Raw genomic sequence first — 18,950 nt, 5'->3', positions numbered from 1 at the left:
GATAGGAGAATACATACCTTTTTTTCCTTTTTTAATAATTTGATTTTTCAATTACAGTTGACATTCAATATTATTTTGTATTAGCTTCAGGTGCACAGCATAGTGATTAGACACTTTTGTCCTTTACAAAGTGATTTTTCTGCCTCCCATTCCATATTTCCAGTGCCCTACCTGCCACCATATATAGTTATTACAATATTTTTGACTCTGTTCCCTATGCTGTACTTTACATCCCCGTAACTATTTTATAAGTACTTTGTAATCCCTTCATAACTATTTCATAATTTAATGAAAATGAAATGATAGTACATAGGAGTTTTGCCAAGGGGAAAGTATAACTTAGCTGTAACTGATCATCATTGCTAATCTTGAACTTACTAAATTATCTGATAAAATAAGGACCAATTAGGTATATATCACCTGAAAACTCAGGAATTGTGTGTGATTTCAACTCCCTGATTTTTAAAAATCGTATTTTCCTTCCCAAAGGACCCTGATGCAGTCTGTGGTGGAATTGCTTTTAAACTAGTCTGCGTAGTCTAACAGATGTGCTTTAAGGGTCCACTGGTGTTCCTTACATAACCTGAAAAGAAGGCAATTTCAGAATGACAAGCAGTGCTTTAAAACACCTATAGAATTTTTAATAATGGAAGTGTCTACATAGTATTAGGAAAAATACTGGAAGGCAATAAAATGGTAACAGTTGTCTTTTGCTAATACAGTTGTGGGTAATTTCTTCTTTATGCTTCTTCAAATTGCAGTTTGCATATAGTCAGAATTAAAAATATGCTATGTAAAATGTTTTTGATAGATTTTTTTCTCAACCAGCCTAAGTAGAATGCATGTTATATGCAGAGTGGAGCAAAAGTAGGTTTACAGTTGTTTGTATGGAAAATAATAAAATAATTAGTAAATTATAATACAAGAATAAAGTCTGTTTGGCGTACTCAAAATTGTAAGCCTACTTTTGTCTTAGCCTATAGATGTGGAGGTAGAATGTTGCTTCAGGGTTTTTTTTGGTTTGTTTGTTTTATCTTTCAGACATCATTTTGAAATAGAGATCACCTTCATTTCAATTAATGCCATACATAGTATTCCTCAGGTTTTCTGCTGACAGAGTGATTTTTCTTTTTATTTGGCTCAGTAAAACTTACTATTGGTCTGAAAACTTATCAGCCTTTCAAAACAGCAGAGATGTTTTTTGACCAATCTCATATCATTAACCTATTTATTCACATCTGTTTTACTATCATGGTGTTTTAGATATGGGTTATAGTTGTGTGTTTTTATTTATAAATTTCATATTACGTTCCTCTTCAAACTTTTTTTTTATTGAAACCGTTTTTTTTTCCCCCTGTAAAATGTACATCTTTGTAAAACACTTAAATTGGTGAAACTTATGCTGATTGCATATTGGCTACTGTAATACATTTACTTAATAGAAAAGCGAGGGTCGCCTATGAATGATTTATGACTCTGGTTTACATTATGATTGTAGGAATTTGTGTCATCTCATCTCAGGAGCTCAGCTTCCTCATTTGTATCATGGAAGGCTTGCCTATCTTTGGGGTTAGAATATTATTTGAATGTGGAGTGAATTTTAAAATCCATTAAGAACTGACTTGTTTATTAATATTAATGTGAAATATTTGTGAAGATACAAATTTTTGCTTGCTAATTTAATAAACCTATAAAACAAATCAGATTCTTTTATAAAAAGATTTCAGTTCCACAATGGTATTTGGAACTAATGTGTGTGGGGGAATTATATAGTGTCAACTAATGCTTTTATTTCCTTTCGATTCAGGGAAATATTTTTGAACAATATTTGTAAATTGTCTAAATTGAAGAGCACATCTCCCTTTGCAAAGAACATTTGTAATTATTTTTGGTATTAACATTAAGTTAATTTAGAATTTTCCATTGTCTTTCTTGGTGTGATAAAACATTAGGATTCTTTATGTAGTTTTGTTCAGAGGCAAAAATTAAAGCATCTTTTTTCTGCTATGTTTCTGATTAATTTTGCACAGTGGATAGTAGAAATATAGCACATATTCCACATATGCTAATGATCAGATTAAAATCCTCATTTTTTTAAACTTATAAATGAAAAATTAATTGTAAAATTGCAGGTTATAGAAGAATATCAAAAATCTTAAAATAGTGAAATTTGTATAAATGAAAGTACCAGTACTAGAAATAAAATGACAAATAAATTAATTTCCAGAAAGCATAATGGTATTTCAGTATGATGAGGAAAAGCTAGATTTACATAGAGGTATATTTTAAATTTAAGGATTATATTTAATAAAGTGCACCTGGGATGTGAAAATTCAGGTGATAATATTGGGCACTGAGTGCATGCAAATAGGTAGTTTCTATTTCCACTTCTTGATTAGTTGGAAGGGTGTGGAATGATGAAAAATTAGGAGGATTAGGAAGAGCTTTATAGAGATAATGATATTTACTAAATGTGATTGTTGAAGTATGAAGTGGAGTGGACACGTTGGTAGTTTTTCTTGTGTGGTTCTTAGATTCACTTTATTTTAGGACAACATTCTGGCTGTAGTACTTTATTTTTAAAATATTGTGCAGATAACAATGATTGTTACTCAAAACCAAAAAAAAAACTTAAATGATAATTATCCGCAATTCTACTCCCTGATTTTTCGACCTGTGTTCCTTTTTATGTTCCTTTCTATTCCATATTTACATACCTACATAATCTTACATGGATGTAATTTTAATATCTGTGTGCTATGTTCTGTAGACATAGCATGTGAAAATTAATTTATGTCCAGCCGGTATGGTTCAGTGGTTGAGCGTTGACCCATGAACAGGAGGTCACCGGATAGATTCCTGTCAGGGCACATGCCCTGGTTGCTTGGGGGCTTGACCCCCCAGTAGGGGGCCTTCAGGAGGCAGCTGATTGATGTTGTCTCCCTCTCATCAATGTTTCCATCTCTCTGGCTCTCTTCCTCTCTAAAATCAATAAAAGCAAATAAAATTAATTTATAAGCTAACATTTTATAAGCGTACTTACAAAATACAAGACGAAAACTTAAAAATGTAAAAATTTCTTACAAGATATTTATTATTTATGAAGTAACTAGAGGTCCGGTGCACGAAATTCATGCACGAGTAGGGTCCCTAGGCCTGGCCGGCAATCAGGGCCGATCGGGGCCTTCCTTCGTTCTGCGCCATCTCCTGGTGGTCAGCGCACGTCATAGTGAGCTATTGAACTCCCAGTAGACCTCCCGAGGGGATGCTTTGCATATTAGCCTTTTATATATATAGATTACTATATTGTTCAGAACTGCTATTACATTATTTTCTTTATTCCACTGGATTAAATTCTTCACTCAGGATAGGGTCTTTGAGAAAGTACAGTAAGTCCTTAATGATGTGGATAGCTTCTGCAACTTTAAGTGAAATGATGTATTAACAAAACCAATTTTACCACAGGCTAATTGATATAAACAGTGTTAAGTTTTGGCATCTCATCAATGTTAAAACGATGTTGAAAGAAAAGATGTTATTTGAGGACCTGCTGTATGTCAGTTCAAAATATTAGTTTAGAAACATATCATGCTGATTTTCCAGATTATGTGGATTAAATCAATATAATCCATGAGGACAGAAAATACCTGTAGATATTCAAATAAAGTAGTATTTAATTAATGCTGTCTATGAAGCAGATGGGATAATGGGTGGTATTAAAAGGCTGCTAAAACATCAGCTAGGTCTGAAGGGTATGTAGTTGGGAGAAAAACTTCAATTAACTACTTGAATTCTGGGGAAGACCCCAAGGTGCACGCTCCCTCCACTGCTTTCTAAGGGAGTAGGCCCATAGTTTCCTGCATGTCTTTTTCTGAGTAAGGTGCAGGCAAGTTTGCAGTCAAAACTGAATTGCTTACTATCGAAGAGAAGATTCTGGTGCTCTTTATCATTCTCTCATTAAGAACTGTCAGCATGAAGGAATTTCAATTATGAGCTCCCAGGAGAGTGTTCACATATGCCAGTACAGTCCAGGGACATTCAGAGAAGAGTAATAAACATTGTCATTGTTTTCAGAGAACCTATAGTTTGGGAAATAATCTCCAAGTTGGAATATATATAGAAATGCTGTGGGTTTATGAGGGAAAGAGAGCTCACACCACCTAGGAAAGTAGGAGAAGCTTTGCTGATAAAGTAGTTTTAAGTGGCTGAGGTTTAAAGAATTGCTCAATTCCTAGTCCACAGTGATGGCAGACATTTGAAGAGTAAAGATCACATCATCAGAACAGCAAGGAGTCTGGAAGCAGGCCTCTGGTCTTGGCCTACCACTTTTTCCTTGAGCCCCATGTCCTGTATCCCTGCCCAATTATTGGGCAAGTGTTTGTGGGCTATGGTTCTATGCACTGTGGTACTGCCTGCCCTCTTGGAGCCAAGTTAATACTACCATAGTGTGGCCAGCAGCTCTTTTGTCACCTATAAGATAAAATCTAAACCTCTGCATGTTACAGATATGGGGTAGGCAAAAATAGGTTTACAGTTGTTTGTATGGAAAATATTAAATAATAAACTTCCACATGTTCACAACTGTAAACCTACTTTTGCCTACATCTGTATAACTTTTTCAGTCTGGTCCCTCTCTTCCTCTTTGACTTATTAATCTCATGCCAGCAACCCTGCTTTATTGTTCAGGTGTAAGACTGAACTACTTTTTATTCTCCTTATATATAATTTTATACTCTTCTTGCCTTGTTCCCTCTATCGACATCTTTATATATGCCATTCTCTCTACTTTGAATGCCTTTACTTTCCTTGTCTACTTGGTAAACTCTTAATTATCCTTCAAAGATCCTTCTTTGGTCTCATTCCCTCTGTGAAGAGTTTTCTAACCATCACCAAACATGCATTTCAAGTTAGTACTTTCCAGTTATTTCTGTCCATTCTTTAATGACACTATTTTAAATATTTGTTCCTGGTACAGAGTTTTATTCATTTTCTTATTTTTAATGATTAGTATGATGTCTGTCATTCAAGAAATGTATACTAACGGCCCATTTCTAGAGTGAATCTGCTGCCCTAAGCACATTATTTGGTGTTAGTCCCTGGACACCTTCATGCCCTTCACACCATTGTTCTTTGTCTAATCCCCACAGTTAGTGGGCAGTCCAAGAGATTGGCTTCTCAGACTCATGGGAATAGAGCCATTTCTTGAGCCTACTTGCTCAGGGTCTAACATTTGCCCAGCATTTCCCAGCCATCCTCTTCCCAGGAGCTAGACTTCTGCTGCACTCCCTTGATGAGAGGGGTCCTCCTTTAACTGGAACTCTGAATATACCCATGGCTACTTCTTAGAAAGCACTCCTGTGCCCACCTGTCAGATCATCCTAAAGAACAGTGACAGCCTAAATCAATGTCAGCAAGTTGGGTGCACTCCTTTGTTCTCTTTCAAATTCTCATTTGAAGAGTTACCTCCACAATTATAAGAGTTTCCTATTTTTGGTTCTAGTAGTTGCCTGCTTTCTTTGTAGTCACCAGCTAAAATGCCTGGAAAACGCTTGGGTAGCTTTAGTAATCTGGTGTCAGGAAAATAATGAGAAACAATGGCTGGAAAGGTCAGTGGGAACAATATGGAGGACTTTCCATTGTGGGCAGACTGAGGAGTTTGTACCTGAGATATTAGGTGTGGCGTCAGCCATAGGTTCCTCCATCTTCACCCAGTCCATTTGTCCATCTGTAGGTTCAGTTGTCTCTTACCAACCTAGTCTATCATCTCAGTGATGCTTTTCCCCTGGTCCTTGACAGATCCCATGCAGGCTCAGGTGCCAATCCCCAATGTCTGCTTTCTCAGATCTAGGATATCTCAAGATTACTGGAGAAAGCCATGTGTCGGTTGTGATTAGATATGCCACAAATGAGGACTACTAATCAGATCTCAAATGGGATTTACTGCTCAACAGCAGCATATGACTGTCCCACTTTGTAGAGCTAAACTCCTCTTGCCCTTGTCCTCATCCCTGCACAGTAGAGCTTTGCCTCCTGCCTCACCTCTCCTCCTTTTCCAGAGCACTGCTTCATAAGGGAATATATGTTGTGTTGTAGTATAATTTAAATTTCTGTGGTGCTTCTTATTCTATGCCTGGAAACATGCTCAAAACACCACCTGCTTTTGCACATCTTTCTTTTGAGCTGTTTGCTTTTCAGGTACCTTATAGCTCAGCTTTTTTTTCAGTGACAAGCTTTCTAAAAAGTAGGCTACACTAGTGCTGTACATTTCTTAGTGTCCGGCACACAGCAGGTATTTCTTAATGATGATTTCCTTTTTAACCCTTGCAGGCTAGCTTCTACTGTACTGTAACTGTCATTTAAACTGTCAGTTTTGTTTTGTTTTGTTTTTTTGTTTTACTCTCCAAAACCTGAGAGCTTTGTCTGTCTTTATTATTTTTTAGCATGGTGGACTTTGAAAGTATGGAGACTTTGGAGTCAGACACACCTGGATTTAAATACTAGCCATGTCAACTTTGGGATTTACAGTACTTACCACTCTCAGCGTTATTAAATATGTAATGCATCTCTCTAGAATGTCTGAGGGCTGGGATCAAATCTGTTTGGGTAGCTGGTAAATATTTGTTCAATGAGTGAATCGATGTATGAATGAAAATTTTGTTTCTCTTTTTCCTACTCTGTAGTTAAAATCTCCATTTTCAAATGTTTGCTTTCTAATGAGACCCAGATCTTTTCCATCTTTCTGTTATCCCCATCCCAGTTATTGTTTAGGGAAGTTCCACTTCTAGTTCAGTGAAAGGGGTCAGACTGTGCAGTAGAGGAATATGACAGCAAGGTGTGATTGTTCTCCTGAGATATTTTTTACCTGGCCTCTATATCCACTCAGACCTTAATGCTGGCTTTGACCTTCCTTTTCACATCCGCTTTCTCTCTCCAACTTCTGTTGATATGTTGTCAGGTTCATGGCTTATCTCTTTCTTTCTGGCATACCCTTGTTTCTAGTTACTCTTTGGATCCTAGAAGCTAACTTTACAGGCCTGAGAGAGACATTCTGTTGCATAGGTGGAAGATATGTGTTTTAGTTAGGACTCTCGAGGTCATAGGGAACAGAAGTTTAAATCTGCTTACTGTGGAAGGGAAAGGTATTAGAAGGATTCTAAGATCACATTGTGGAGTCTTGGGAAGAGCTGAACCATGCTAAGCCAAGGGGAAAGCAGGAATGCATGCAGCTGGGCCTCAGGCACCAAGGATTCAGCTGCATTTTTGTCTCTTGGTTCAGTCTGGCTTTCTGTGGATGCACAGAATCATGGCTTTGGCAATCCTTCAGGCTGATAGCTTCAACACTGGAGAGATTTTGGAATTTCCCCTAATGTACAAGGTCCAGAAATCAGAGGGAAGGGTGAGTTGGCCTCACGTTGGCCACTATATTTTACAGCAGTTGTTACCAAACCCTCAGCGGTACCTTGGGATATAAGGTGGTATCCCCATGTACAGGTGAAGATATGGAGGCTTTTAGAGGTTAAGTGCCCAGGATCTCAAAGTTGGCATGGCTAGAATTTAAATCCGTCTGTCTAATTCCAAAGCCCGTGTACTTTGTACTAAATTACTTGCTATCAAGTGCCTACCACTGGCTTGTTTGGGTATATTGTTTTTCTAAATTCAACAGCATGTGTTAAGAACCTAGTATGCCCTATTTCTGTGTGTATGCCTGCCTAACAGAGTTTTACAGATTGGTATGGTAAACTGACATAAAAATGCATATGTTCCTGGCCAGCATGGCTAAATGGTTGAACATTGACCTATGAACCAGGAGGTTGATTTGATTCTCACTCAGGGCAGACGTCCAGGTTGTGGGTTCGATCCCCAGTGTGGGGCATTCAGGAGGCAGCTGATCAATGATTCTCTGTATCATTAATGTTTCTATCTCTCCCTTTCCCTTCCTTTCTGAAATCAATAATAAAATGTAATTAAGCATATTAAGTACAGTAAAGAGATTCTGATAATAGAAATAGAAAGACCAAGACTTTCAGCATGTTTTTCAAAAGAGATAACATTGAATTTGCTAGATGGATGAGAAGAGGAAGCATGTTGTTCTTGGCAGGGTGGAATAGCATGTGCAGTGGCTCAGAGGAGAGAACTTGGAGCATGCAGTCACCCATAGTTCTGCAGCTGGAGCAAAGAGGTTGTGGAGAAAGTCAGGAAATGAGACTGGAAGGGGGATAGGGGAAAGATAACAGACCTCGTATCCTTGCTGGAGAATCTGACTTTTATTGTATTCTCAGTGAAAAATAGTGGAAGGATTTTTAAATAAGGGACCTACATGACCCAGTTGGTGTTTCAGAAATACCGGCAGGAGTGTGGACAGTGGGTTAGAGAAAGGAAAGATTAGGAAGTGTGGAAACAAGGGCCTGCACTTGTTCAGGGGGACTAAATTTAGAGATATTGAGGAGATAGAAGGTATAAAACATAATGACCAGTTAAAGTCGAAAGAGCAAAGGTTAAAATGCTTTTTTAAATTTTTTCAATTCTGCAATCCTGTTCTCCCTGCTTTCCACCTCCTTCACCCACCAGGATTTCTACCTAGTTAACTGCTATTTATCCTGCACAGACACACATGCATAAACTTCCTCATTACTTCCTCATAGTACTCATCATCCATGAAATTACTTGCTATGTCTGTCTTACTATATTGCAAACTATAAGCACAGAGGCTTTGTCTCTTTGCGCGCGCACCTCCGCACCTGAGTTTTTTCCACACTGCGCCTCCTCTGAGCCTCGGTGTGCTGTTATTTTTCCTTCTAGTTGAAGAGTCTCTCCTCAGCCAGCCTTCCTGCGGTTCTGGGTGATGTCCGTTCCGTCTTTTAGTTGTATTTTTGAAGTGGTTGTTTGCGGCAGCAGTCTCCGGTGTTTACCTATGCCGCCATCTTGGTCTCTCTCTTGTCTCTCATTTTTGTTGTTATTCATAGCACCTACTACAGTGCCTGGCCTGTGGAAGATGTTCCTTGAATACTTGGGACACGTTGAGTTTGAATGCAGTGGAACTTCTTAGCAGAGGTGCTTAATGTTTAAGTAGGTGACAAGTTTGAGGACTAAGAGAACAGTGTTTGGAGGCTTTGGAGCTTCCTCCATTTCAGTGGTAACTGAAATCTTAGGAGTAGGTGAGGTTGCTCCAGTAGAATACAAAGAGTGGGGAAAAGAGCTCTGAAGAACAGCAGCATCTGCAGTAAGAAGCTAGGTCAGCTAGGATGCCAGAAAAGTTGCAAGGGCAGAGTTGGAAGAGCTAAGAGAGGGAAGGAGAGTTTTAAGAATGAGGGAGGGAAGGTATGAAGGAAGGAAGAAATATGGGAGGGCAAGAAAGGCCAGCAATGCCAGTTGCTGTAGAAAAATCACAAATGATAAGTATAGAAAAGCATCCGTTGAGTTTTGACAGCTTGGAAACTGACTGCTTTAGTGAATAGTTTCATTAGAGAGGTAAGTCTGCATTTCCTAGGGCTACCATAACAAATTACCACAAACTTACATGGCTTAAAACAACAGAAATGTATTGTCTCATAATTCTAGAGGCTAGCATTGTAAAAATTAGGGTATCAACGGGGCCATGCTTGCTCCAAAGACCCTAGATGAGGATCCCTGACTCTCCCTAGCTTCTGACGGTAGCAGTCTTTGGTGGCCTTTTGCATCACTCCATTCTCTGGTTCTATAGTTGCATGGTATTCTTGTCTGTATCTGTGTCCAAATTTTCCTCCTCTTATAAGGACACCAGTCTTTGGATTAGAGTCTACCCTGGTTCAGTATGGCAGTATCTTAACCTGAGTACATTTGCAAAGACCTTATTTCCAAATAAGGTTGCATTCACAGGTATCAGAAATTAGGACTTGAACATACTATTTTGGGAGGCACAGCTGTCTGGAAGCTGAATTGTAGTTCATTAAAACTAGAGTGGGAGGCAAAGAAGTAAGATATGAAGAATAAAGAACTAAAGAAATCCCTGTAAAAGAAAGGAAAAGTGAAAAAGAAGATGGTAAATGTCAAGGGACACTGGGTGGAAAGGTGGTTTTTTCTGTACGGTTTTTGTTGTTATTGCTGTTAGTATTTTAAGATTTGTTAAAGTACAGATCCTAGACACCACTGGAGAAGTATCTTACAATGTAAAATTTGTTTAAAAAAAAAAGTCAAATCATAACTGTTATACGAGTATAAAATGAACACATATCAAAGATTTTATTTAACTCATTCATTAATGAGGGAACCCGTCATAACGAAGATTTGAGAAGTTAGGTGTTTATAGGCAATCTTAGGATATGATTGCTAGGCTAGATGGCTAAATTTGGTTAATGGTCACTAGGGCCATAAACTGTCACTTTTGGGATTACTTTTTCACCTACACAAATTATATGCATCTCTACCAAGCAACAATTTATCAGTTAACATGTAACCAAGACTGAGACCTTTAATCAATGATAAATAGTAAGTCTAACTAAGTATTTTGCCCTATAATTCGTGGGTAGCTTTTGGCCTCTATGACATTTAAAGGATGTGCTGCTTTCCTTTTGTGTGTTTTTTCCCCCTATTTCCAACTTCCAGGTAATTTTTTAAAAATATATTTTTATTGATTTCAGAGGGGAAGGGTGAGAGAGATGGAAACCTCAACGATGAGAGAGAATCATTGATTGGCTGCCTCCTATACACCCCCTACTGGGGATCGGGCCTGCAACACAGGCATGTGCCCTTGACTGGAATCGAATCAGGGACCCTTCAGGTAATTTTTCGACATTTATTAGAATTTATGGGGATGAGGGCCTTGGAACCTTAGGTGTTTCCAGTGGAGACTAAATTTTGAGAACCACTGAATGTGAGACTACTGAGTAGTTTTAGGTACCCATCTTAGATTACTCTAATGACACATATCTCTTGGATTTTGTGATTCCTTTTATTCCAGTGGTGCGGGGGAGGAGGGGGGGCTTGCCAGGATATTCAAGAAGGACATGGTAGCTAGGAAATGAATGTACCAGAAGAGTGTAGTTAAATCCAGTGGACATGAGGTCCAGGCTGGCTAGGAAAATAAATGAGGCCAGGACACAATTAATAGATGGGGAGAAAAGAGAGATGCTAAGTTCACAGAAAGTATGCAGGAGACTGACCAGTAGAGTAGGCCATTAAAGTTTTTGAGATTTCAGAGGTGGAAGCAGACTTCGATAATGGCAAAAACAAAGTCCATGTTGCGGTCCTGCAAGTGAGTAACTGAAGTGAAGTAGATGTCATAGGGGAGAGTGTTAATGAGAATTACTTTCTAATGAATTTATACTTTTCATAAGACGCAGTTGAAGCTTTAAAGCTGCTATAAATTTTCTAAACTAAAGGGCCTTTTTTCTTTTACTTTAGTTAAATTATGGCCAAGCGTGCTGGATCTATATATGATGGGCAAAGCCTTTCAGGTCTTTTAGGGTGATACTAGTACTCAAACATTTATTGAGCACTTTATTATGGGTTAGCCTCTCGATACTAGGTCTTTTCTTACACTATCTTATTTAATTCTTATCCTATGTGGTTTGAGTTGTTAGTATCCCTATTTTATAAAACTGAGGTTTAGCAACAATAAATTACCTTCTTAAGAGATTACAGTGAGCGATAGATGGGTCATGTAAGTTCATTGTATGACACCAGAGACCATTTGCTTCACATTCTGTTCTAAGTAGTTTATGATTTGGGGGTCAAAGAGGATTTATATATCTCACATTCCTTTATGTTACTCAGTTTTATAAATTATCTATCTTTAATGCAGAGATGAAGTTGGGCTTAAAAAGTAATGAATTTCTTTTTCTAAAAATATCCACAGTGACTCTCTTTAGGCTCTCAGTGCATATCTATCCTATGCAATATTAAAAAATATTGAGTGAAATTAAAGTGATACCTTGAATTATCTATATAAGTTTTGTAGTCATGCAACTTTAAAAGTCTTACAGTAATAGGACTGATATAATACTTCTGGCCTAGCATTAAAAATCTTCATTTTTAGCCAAATGAAATAGGATATATTAGTTAAGACTTGGAAGTTATTCTTTTGAACACCTTTCTACTCTCTAATTGTCTCTTTTTCAGTTGATTATAAGATCTCACAGATGTATTATAAGATGTGACAGAAGTGACACTTAGAGGAAGTGAAATCAGACACACTAGTTCACAGTGGTAAAGAAATTCTTGAACACCCACTGGAAAAGTATAAACCTTTCCTAGTTTAAGTGACTCTAATGAAAGTTTCATTGCTCTACAGTTTTCACATATGTGCAAGCTTTCTGCATTTGTATTTGCTATTGTTAAAGTATTTTTAGAAGGTACACCATGTTCATATTAATATAATTCAAAAAATAAGAATTTACATTATTTATTAATAGTAATGTGACTAATATATGGGGGTGGTTGGAGGGCCGCATGAAATCAGCATCATAAGCACATGTTTATCAAAAAACCCCAGTTGATTCGAAGTTTAGAGCAGCCTAAAATAAGCCATGTGTTCTTTTTGTATTAATTCATTGTCATTTAAATGGGTTTAATGTTCCTTTTGGTTTCTCTGGGGATAAGAAGCGAAAGAAAAAAAACATTCAGTTATTTTCCTGGAACAATATCAAAATTTGTATCTGGCTTAACACATATGACCTTACACTCTTCAGAGGAAGTGAACACATGTTCTGTGAGTAATCCCCTGGTTAAATCTGCAGCCAAGCAAAGGAGCAGTAAGATCAAATTCCAATGTTTTTTCTCCACTAAAGTAAAATTCAGAAATTACATTATCAGGCTTCTACCTTTATGGTCAGTCACAGTTTTCTAGAGAAGGAGAAGTTGACAGGTGGTGGTGTTGGTGGTGGTGGTGATGGAGAAAGAATTGGTGATACTGGAATTGTTGATGAGAGTGTATGGCTTGCTCCTATGATATCCATTTGGAAAGCTATGCTTCCAGTAGTAGTTATGCTCTTTTTGTCATTTCTGCCTTGTGAAATGAGTAAGAGTAGGTAATACAGCCTGGCCATAGATCATTATTCTTCCCAGTATACAAAGCTAAGCAGAAAATTTAGGGACTATTTATTACTCATGACCTTATTAGCAACAGAAAAAATAATTTGAGTGTTGTAGACTAATAAAAAGTGTTGTTGTTTTTTTCTTTAACTTAAAAACAAAGCATTCCATTTATTTGTTTGAAAAATTGGGAAGTGTAAACATAAAACTCTTTAGTATAACTGCTGACTTCTGAGGAGAAACTATTTCCTGGGTTGTACCCATAGCAAATAGAACAGCATAACCCTTGGGCCAAATGAAACCCAGCCAAGAACTAATCCGAATCTTCTAATCTTTGCTCTAAGTCCCGTTTCTCAACCTACGCACTGTTGACATTTAGGATGGTCCAGTCTTTATTCTAGAGGGCTGTCCTGTGCATTAGCAGCATCCGTGGCCTCTACCCACTAGATGCCAGTAGCACCCCACCCTCTGGTTGTGACAACCAAAAATGTCTTCAGACATTGCCAAATGAGAGGTACAGTCACTCCTGTGGCAGCCTCTCCCCACCCCAGTTAAGAACCATTGCTCTAAGTATAGGGTGCGGCAAACATAATAATACAAGAATAAACTGTTGTTTCTCTTACAACTGTAAACCTACTTTTTCCCCACCCTCTACATTGGTGAGTTGTTGATAAAGAATATTTCCAGATTTTGGTTTTACTTTATAATATTTTAAGTATTTTGGTATAGAATAGGCTTTACTTTTAAGAGCTGTAAAAATAACCTGGGAGCACTTTTTCTAATTTGGGGGTAAAAGTGAGGTCAAGATCTTTCTTTGATTGTAGAGTTGAACATTATGACCTTTGGATGCCTAGTGCAGTGTGTTGTTTTTTTCAGACTGTATTAAGTTGGGACTCTTTAGTGAGTCAAGACCCTGTACATGCTAGAATGGTGGAGTCACAATGTAAAATAACAGAGAAAAGCATTTGCAAACTGGTCTAATGAGTATAAGCCCAGCATTCCCTTTCTAACTAGAATATTCTAAACATATACCTCAGCAGTAGGTGTTCAACCTGGCCAGCTAAGCTATTTATCTAGTCAGGTTAAACTTATCAAGTAGTCTTTGAAATATGCAACATTCAAATTTGTTCATTGCAGTAGACTTAAGACTTTTAACTTTGGTTTCTGGTGCATATCATCTTGTTTGCAAGAGGAGGAAGCTCTGAACTCCATCACATATTTTAAAACATTCTTGGCACATTACTTGTGGACTGTTGGTGCCCTCCCCCTACACAAGATACTGAAAAAGGACAGCTCCATTTAATTGTTCTCTTCATCAGTGTGCTCACTAAAGTCCTGTTTTTCATCAAGTAGTATTTACTGTGTTAACTTGTGTAGAAAGTATATGCTTTATGGAGGAAAGGACAAGAAATGTTTTGTGTATTATTGAGACTCAAACAGAAATATGAACATAAGACAAAAATTACTACTAACTCTCAGCTTATACTTTCTGTAAAATCCATTTTAAAATCACAACCTTAAGTAACAGCCTATGGGGAATACATTAAATGCAGCAACCTGCCATTACTAAGTCAGGAATTCAGCTGTTAATAGGAAATTCTTGGCTTTCTGAAATCCATCAACACTTCTAGCCACGGAAAAAAGCTGCCTTAGTTTCTGTTTCCTAAAAGAAATACATTTATAGTTTGAGTTACTTCATTTATTCAGTGGCTACATTTTAAAGATCAAAACACTTCCAGAAAGCATGTATTTATCTTTTCAATGATAAGAGAACATTTCAGACTAGTTTCATGTTAGAAACTCTATCTTAGGGTAGTTGTTTGTTTGTTTTTTTTCTCTAAGGAAGAATGTTAATGATTGTTCAAAAGTTACTTACATTATAATTCATTTATTTTCACAGTGAGGGTTTTATATTCCTATGTTTCCAATTTAGATGATCTCCAACAGAGATATTCAAGGTATTTTCGTGATAGTTTCAGGAAAAATTTGTGTGTGTGTGTGTGTGTGTGTGTGTGTGTGTGTTTTCTCTGATTTGTATCACATTCTAAGTTTTATATTTGCAAAATATCAGTGGGTGTATCACACAAAAATTCATATGTTTATTTTATGGTCCCTTTATGCATTATTATTTTGTTGAGTTGGTATGCCTAGTTCTTGTGTATAGGATGAAAGGAGGTGTAGAAGATAGGTAAAGTTTCACACTGATTAAAAGCTAAGCTTTATAGGAGAGAGATTTATGTAGGAAGCCAGATTGTAAATACTGACTAACCTTTAAAAGTAGCTTAAGTAACAGTACTCATATGGATTTGAGAATAAAAATTCTTTATCAACAAAGGATTTGAAGCATAGTCATCAGAATCTAGGTCCAGAGCTGTTGTTTCTTCATTAAAGGTAATTTTGAGACAAGATTGAAATTATTTCATCTATAATAATAAAAGTGTAATATGCTAATTAGACCAGACGTCCTTTCGGACGACCTTCTGGATGAAGCCGGGGCTGTGAGGGAAGCCCAGGTTCTGGGTGCCAGAGGGAAGCCAGTGCCTGCAGCCGGGGGAAGGAAGGGCTACTCCTGCACGAATTTTGTGCATCGGCCTCTAGTAGGTTAATAAACATTAATAAACATTTACTTTGCAACTGCTACTTGCTAGATACTATGTTAAGTTCTTATTCATAGGCCGTTAAAGCTTTCATCTATTCTACTAAATGATACCAGTTCTACATTGTTCTTAAAAATAATAATTCAAGATAATGGTAAGATAACAGAACATTCTATGACAGCCATCTCTATCCATATTAAGATTAAAACCCAGCAGTGTCACTTTCAATATTGTTTTTTTGTGCAAGCACCAAACTATTCCAAACAGTGATTATCAATAGCTCTTTTGAACGGGAAAATACTATCATTTTAAAAAGATGTATTAATCTTCCTATTAAAAAGAATGTATTTGAATCCTGTCATTAAGGAATGCTAAACTGTAGAATCGGAGCAGCAGCTGAAACCCTTCTCATCAATAGTGCATGTCTCCTGCCCAGTAAAATAACACATTTCATAAGAAAGGAACGGATGTACATATTTTATTTTTACAAACAATGTGTTAAGTTACCTGAGTTTTCATATCCAATTTCTGAAGAAATTTCTAGAACAAATAATGCTACTACCAAGATATTAAGGTCATTTCCCCTAATCTTTAAATAAACATTTTCTCATCATTTTGTAGGGAAACAATGAGGCTTTTGCAGAGGGATTACTAAAAGTCGAATTTCAGTAGAATATAAAATTAAACTTCAATAAATATTGCTTTAATGCTTTCAAGAAGACATGCCGTGCAGTGTGTCATATAATCAGTGATTGCATTATCTTTAGTATATAGTAAGTACTTTCAGAAATCATTCACCTCACAGATTTTAGAAGAGGTTTGTGATATTTGTAAATGAATAGATGAAACTAGTCACATACTTTCATTTTTATAGTTTTCATTTACTTTAAATAATTACTATGGTCCTAGCTGGTTTGGCTCAGTGGATAGAGCTTCGGCCTGCGGACTGAAGGGTCCCGGGTTCGATTCCGGCCAAGGGTACATGCCTGGGTTGCGGGCTCGATCCCCAGTGGGGGGCATGCAGGAGGCAGCCGATCAATGATTCTCTCTCATCATTGATGTTTCTATCTCTCCTTCTCCCTTCCTCTCTGAAATCAATAAAGAAATATATTAAAAAATAATTACTATGAATTGATATTCTTCAAGTTTGGATTTATGACATGTATATATATTTTTTGCCAAATTATGTTTACTTCTAATTCAGATTGGAAGGTCCTTTGAACTCAAAAATTATAAAGTTAATTATTGATTATTTTTACCTAACCTGGCTCTCTTGGCTCCTGTATATAGATATCCTAAGAACTATGTCATCTTTTTTATCTTGTGTAAAGAAAGTATTGGTAGTATAAAATATATAATAGAATACATTTTTTAAAATCCTATGTATTTACAGTTTAAGTTAAAGATGTAAGAATAATTTATTGTTCTTTTAATTCTTTTTAAAGGTGATGGATGTGGACACACTGTACTAGGCCCTGAAAGTGGAACCCTTATGTCCATAAACTACCCACAGACCTATCCCAACAGCACCGTTTGTGAATGGGAGATTCGTGTAAAGATGGGAGAAAGATTGCGCATCAAATTTGGTGACTTTGACATTGAAGATTCTGATTCTTGTCATTTAAATTACTTGAGAATTTATAATGGAATTGGACTTAGCAGAACTGAAATAGGTAGGAAATTTTCTTATAAATGTACATGTAATACATTATTGCCTGAGTTTTACAACTAAAGCAATTTTTGATACTTACGATTGAATAACTATACTATATGGATAATAATGTGGGAAATTATTGAAAGCCTGAGTGAATCTCAAATTTGAATCTTTTGGGAAGAGACAATATTTATCTGTTTGTTTATTTACTTTTGTAACAAGCCTGTGCTCGTACCCTTGCAACAAAATGCCACTGTAATATTTCTAAGGAGAAAGTTAATTATCTAATTTTTTTTCTTTGATCATTTTATTTGCAATTAAAGAATACAAATATAATTTATGCTTAGGAGGCCAGAATATCATGGTCATTAAGAACAAGGGCTTTTGATCCAAACTTCTTGATATTTAATCTTAACTCTGCTGTTAGCTTGCTCTGTGACCCTGGGCAAGTTACCTGACCTCTCTGTTTCCTCACTTATAAAATAGCAAATGAACTCATTATTTAAAGTACTTAGAACAGTATATAACATACAACACATGCTTAGTAAATATTGCTGCTATTGTTAACCTTAGCTAAGAGCAGTGGTTCTCAATTATGGCTACATATTAGAGTCACCTGGAAAGACTTTTGAATAATACTGTTTAAATAATACCTGGTCCTCACCTTACCAGTGGTTCTCAACCTTCCTAATGCCAAGACCCTTTAATACAGTTCCTCATGTTGTGGTGACCCCCAATTTCACTGTTACAAATTGAACATAATTAAAGCATAGTGATTAATCACAAAAACAATATGTAATTATATATGTGTTTTCCGATGGTCTTAGGCGACCCCTGTGAAAGGGTCGTTCGACCCCCAAAGGGGTCGCGACCCACAGGTTGAGAACCGCTGCCTTAAACCCATTGAATCAGAATTGATTGGGTGGGAGCCATGCCTCAGTAGTTTAAAGTTCCAAGGATAACCCACTTTGTAGTCTAGTTAGGAACCTTTGGCTTACAGAGCAGCACCTTGCTCTTAAGCAAGAAAGGTAGAAATTTTTATAAGGTGTTTGGTAAACTAACATCATAAAATAAAGAATTCTTGGGTTTTCTGAATTTATTTGGAAACATTTATTGGTACAAGTGTGTAAAATATCTTTTAGAACCGTAATTGGAACCCAGTATCTTGTTCTTTGAACATCTTATTTGTCCTCTGGCTTCCTCTCCATCTATAGTCAAATCCTTCTCTACTTTTTGGCCTCTTATCTACCAAAGGAACAATTCCTTCCCTGTTTCTCTGACCATTAATTGATAACTTCTGTTGCCTCTGTTAACTCTGGATTAACCTGGTAGCTTGGTTACCACATGCACGTTGTCGTGAATATGTGGTATCGGATAAGCTTTTAGGAACGAAAATACCCAGTGATTTAGAAACACTATTACTGTAACACTAATAGAGAACAAGTGGATATCAAATGCCTCCTGAGGTGATGCAGTACAGAGTAAACAGTACCACCTGAGCAGTCTTGCAACAACAATGAAGAAAGGTGAGCCACAGTGTAATCAAGCCCATGGCAGTTTAAGGGAATAAAGGAGCTAGAGAAACACATGCTGTCAACCCTAAAGTCTGTGTAGGCATACCTTGTTTTACTGCACTTCACATAGGTGGCATTTTATTACAAACTAGAGGCCCGGTGCACAAAAATTTGTGC

At 36.9% G+C, this 18,950-nt stretch overlaps 1 protein-coding gene across 2 annotated transcripts in view; it reads left to right on the top strand.

Moving 5' to 3' along the window:
- The first annotated feature begins 17,052 nt into the window (after nt 1–17,052).
- Nucleotides 17,053–18,950, top strand: part of DCBLD2 (discoidin, CUB and LCCL domain containing 2) — a 75,123-nt gene continuing 73,225 nt past the window's right edge. The window contains exon 1 of one of the 2 annotated variants that reach the window (XM_014541040.1): nt 17,053–17,278. In XM_014541040.1, coding sequence (XP_014396526.1) covers nt 17,098–17,278 — 181 coding nt within the window. In that variant the 5' untranslated portion in view covers nt 17,053–17,097. The remainder of the gene's footprint in view (nt 17,279–18,950) is intronic. The other variant, XR_001362443.1, reaches the window with a different exon arrangement.

Source organism: Myotis brandtii, unplaced genomic scaffold (assembly GCF_000412655.1).
Source record: "Myotis brandtii unplaced genomic scaffold, ASM41265v1 scaffold257, whole genome shotgun sequence".
In the NCBI taxonomy this organism is placed as follows: domain Eukaryota; kingdom Metazoa; phylum Chordata; class Mammalia; order Chiroptera; family Vespertilionidae; genus Myotis; species Myotis brandtii.
This window is presented reverse-complemented; position numbering and strand designations above follow the sequence as displayed.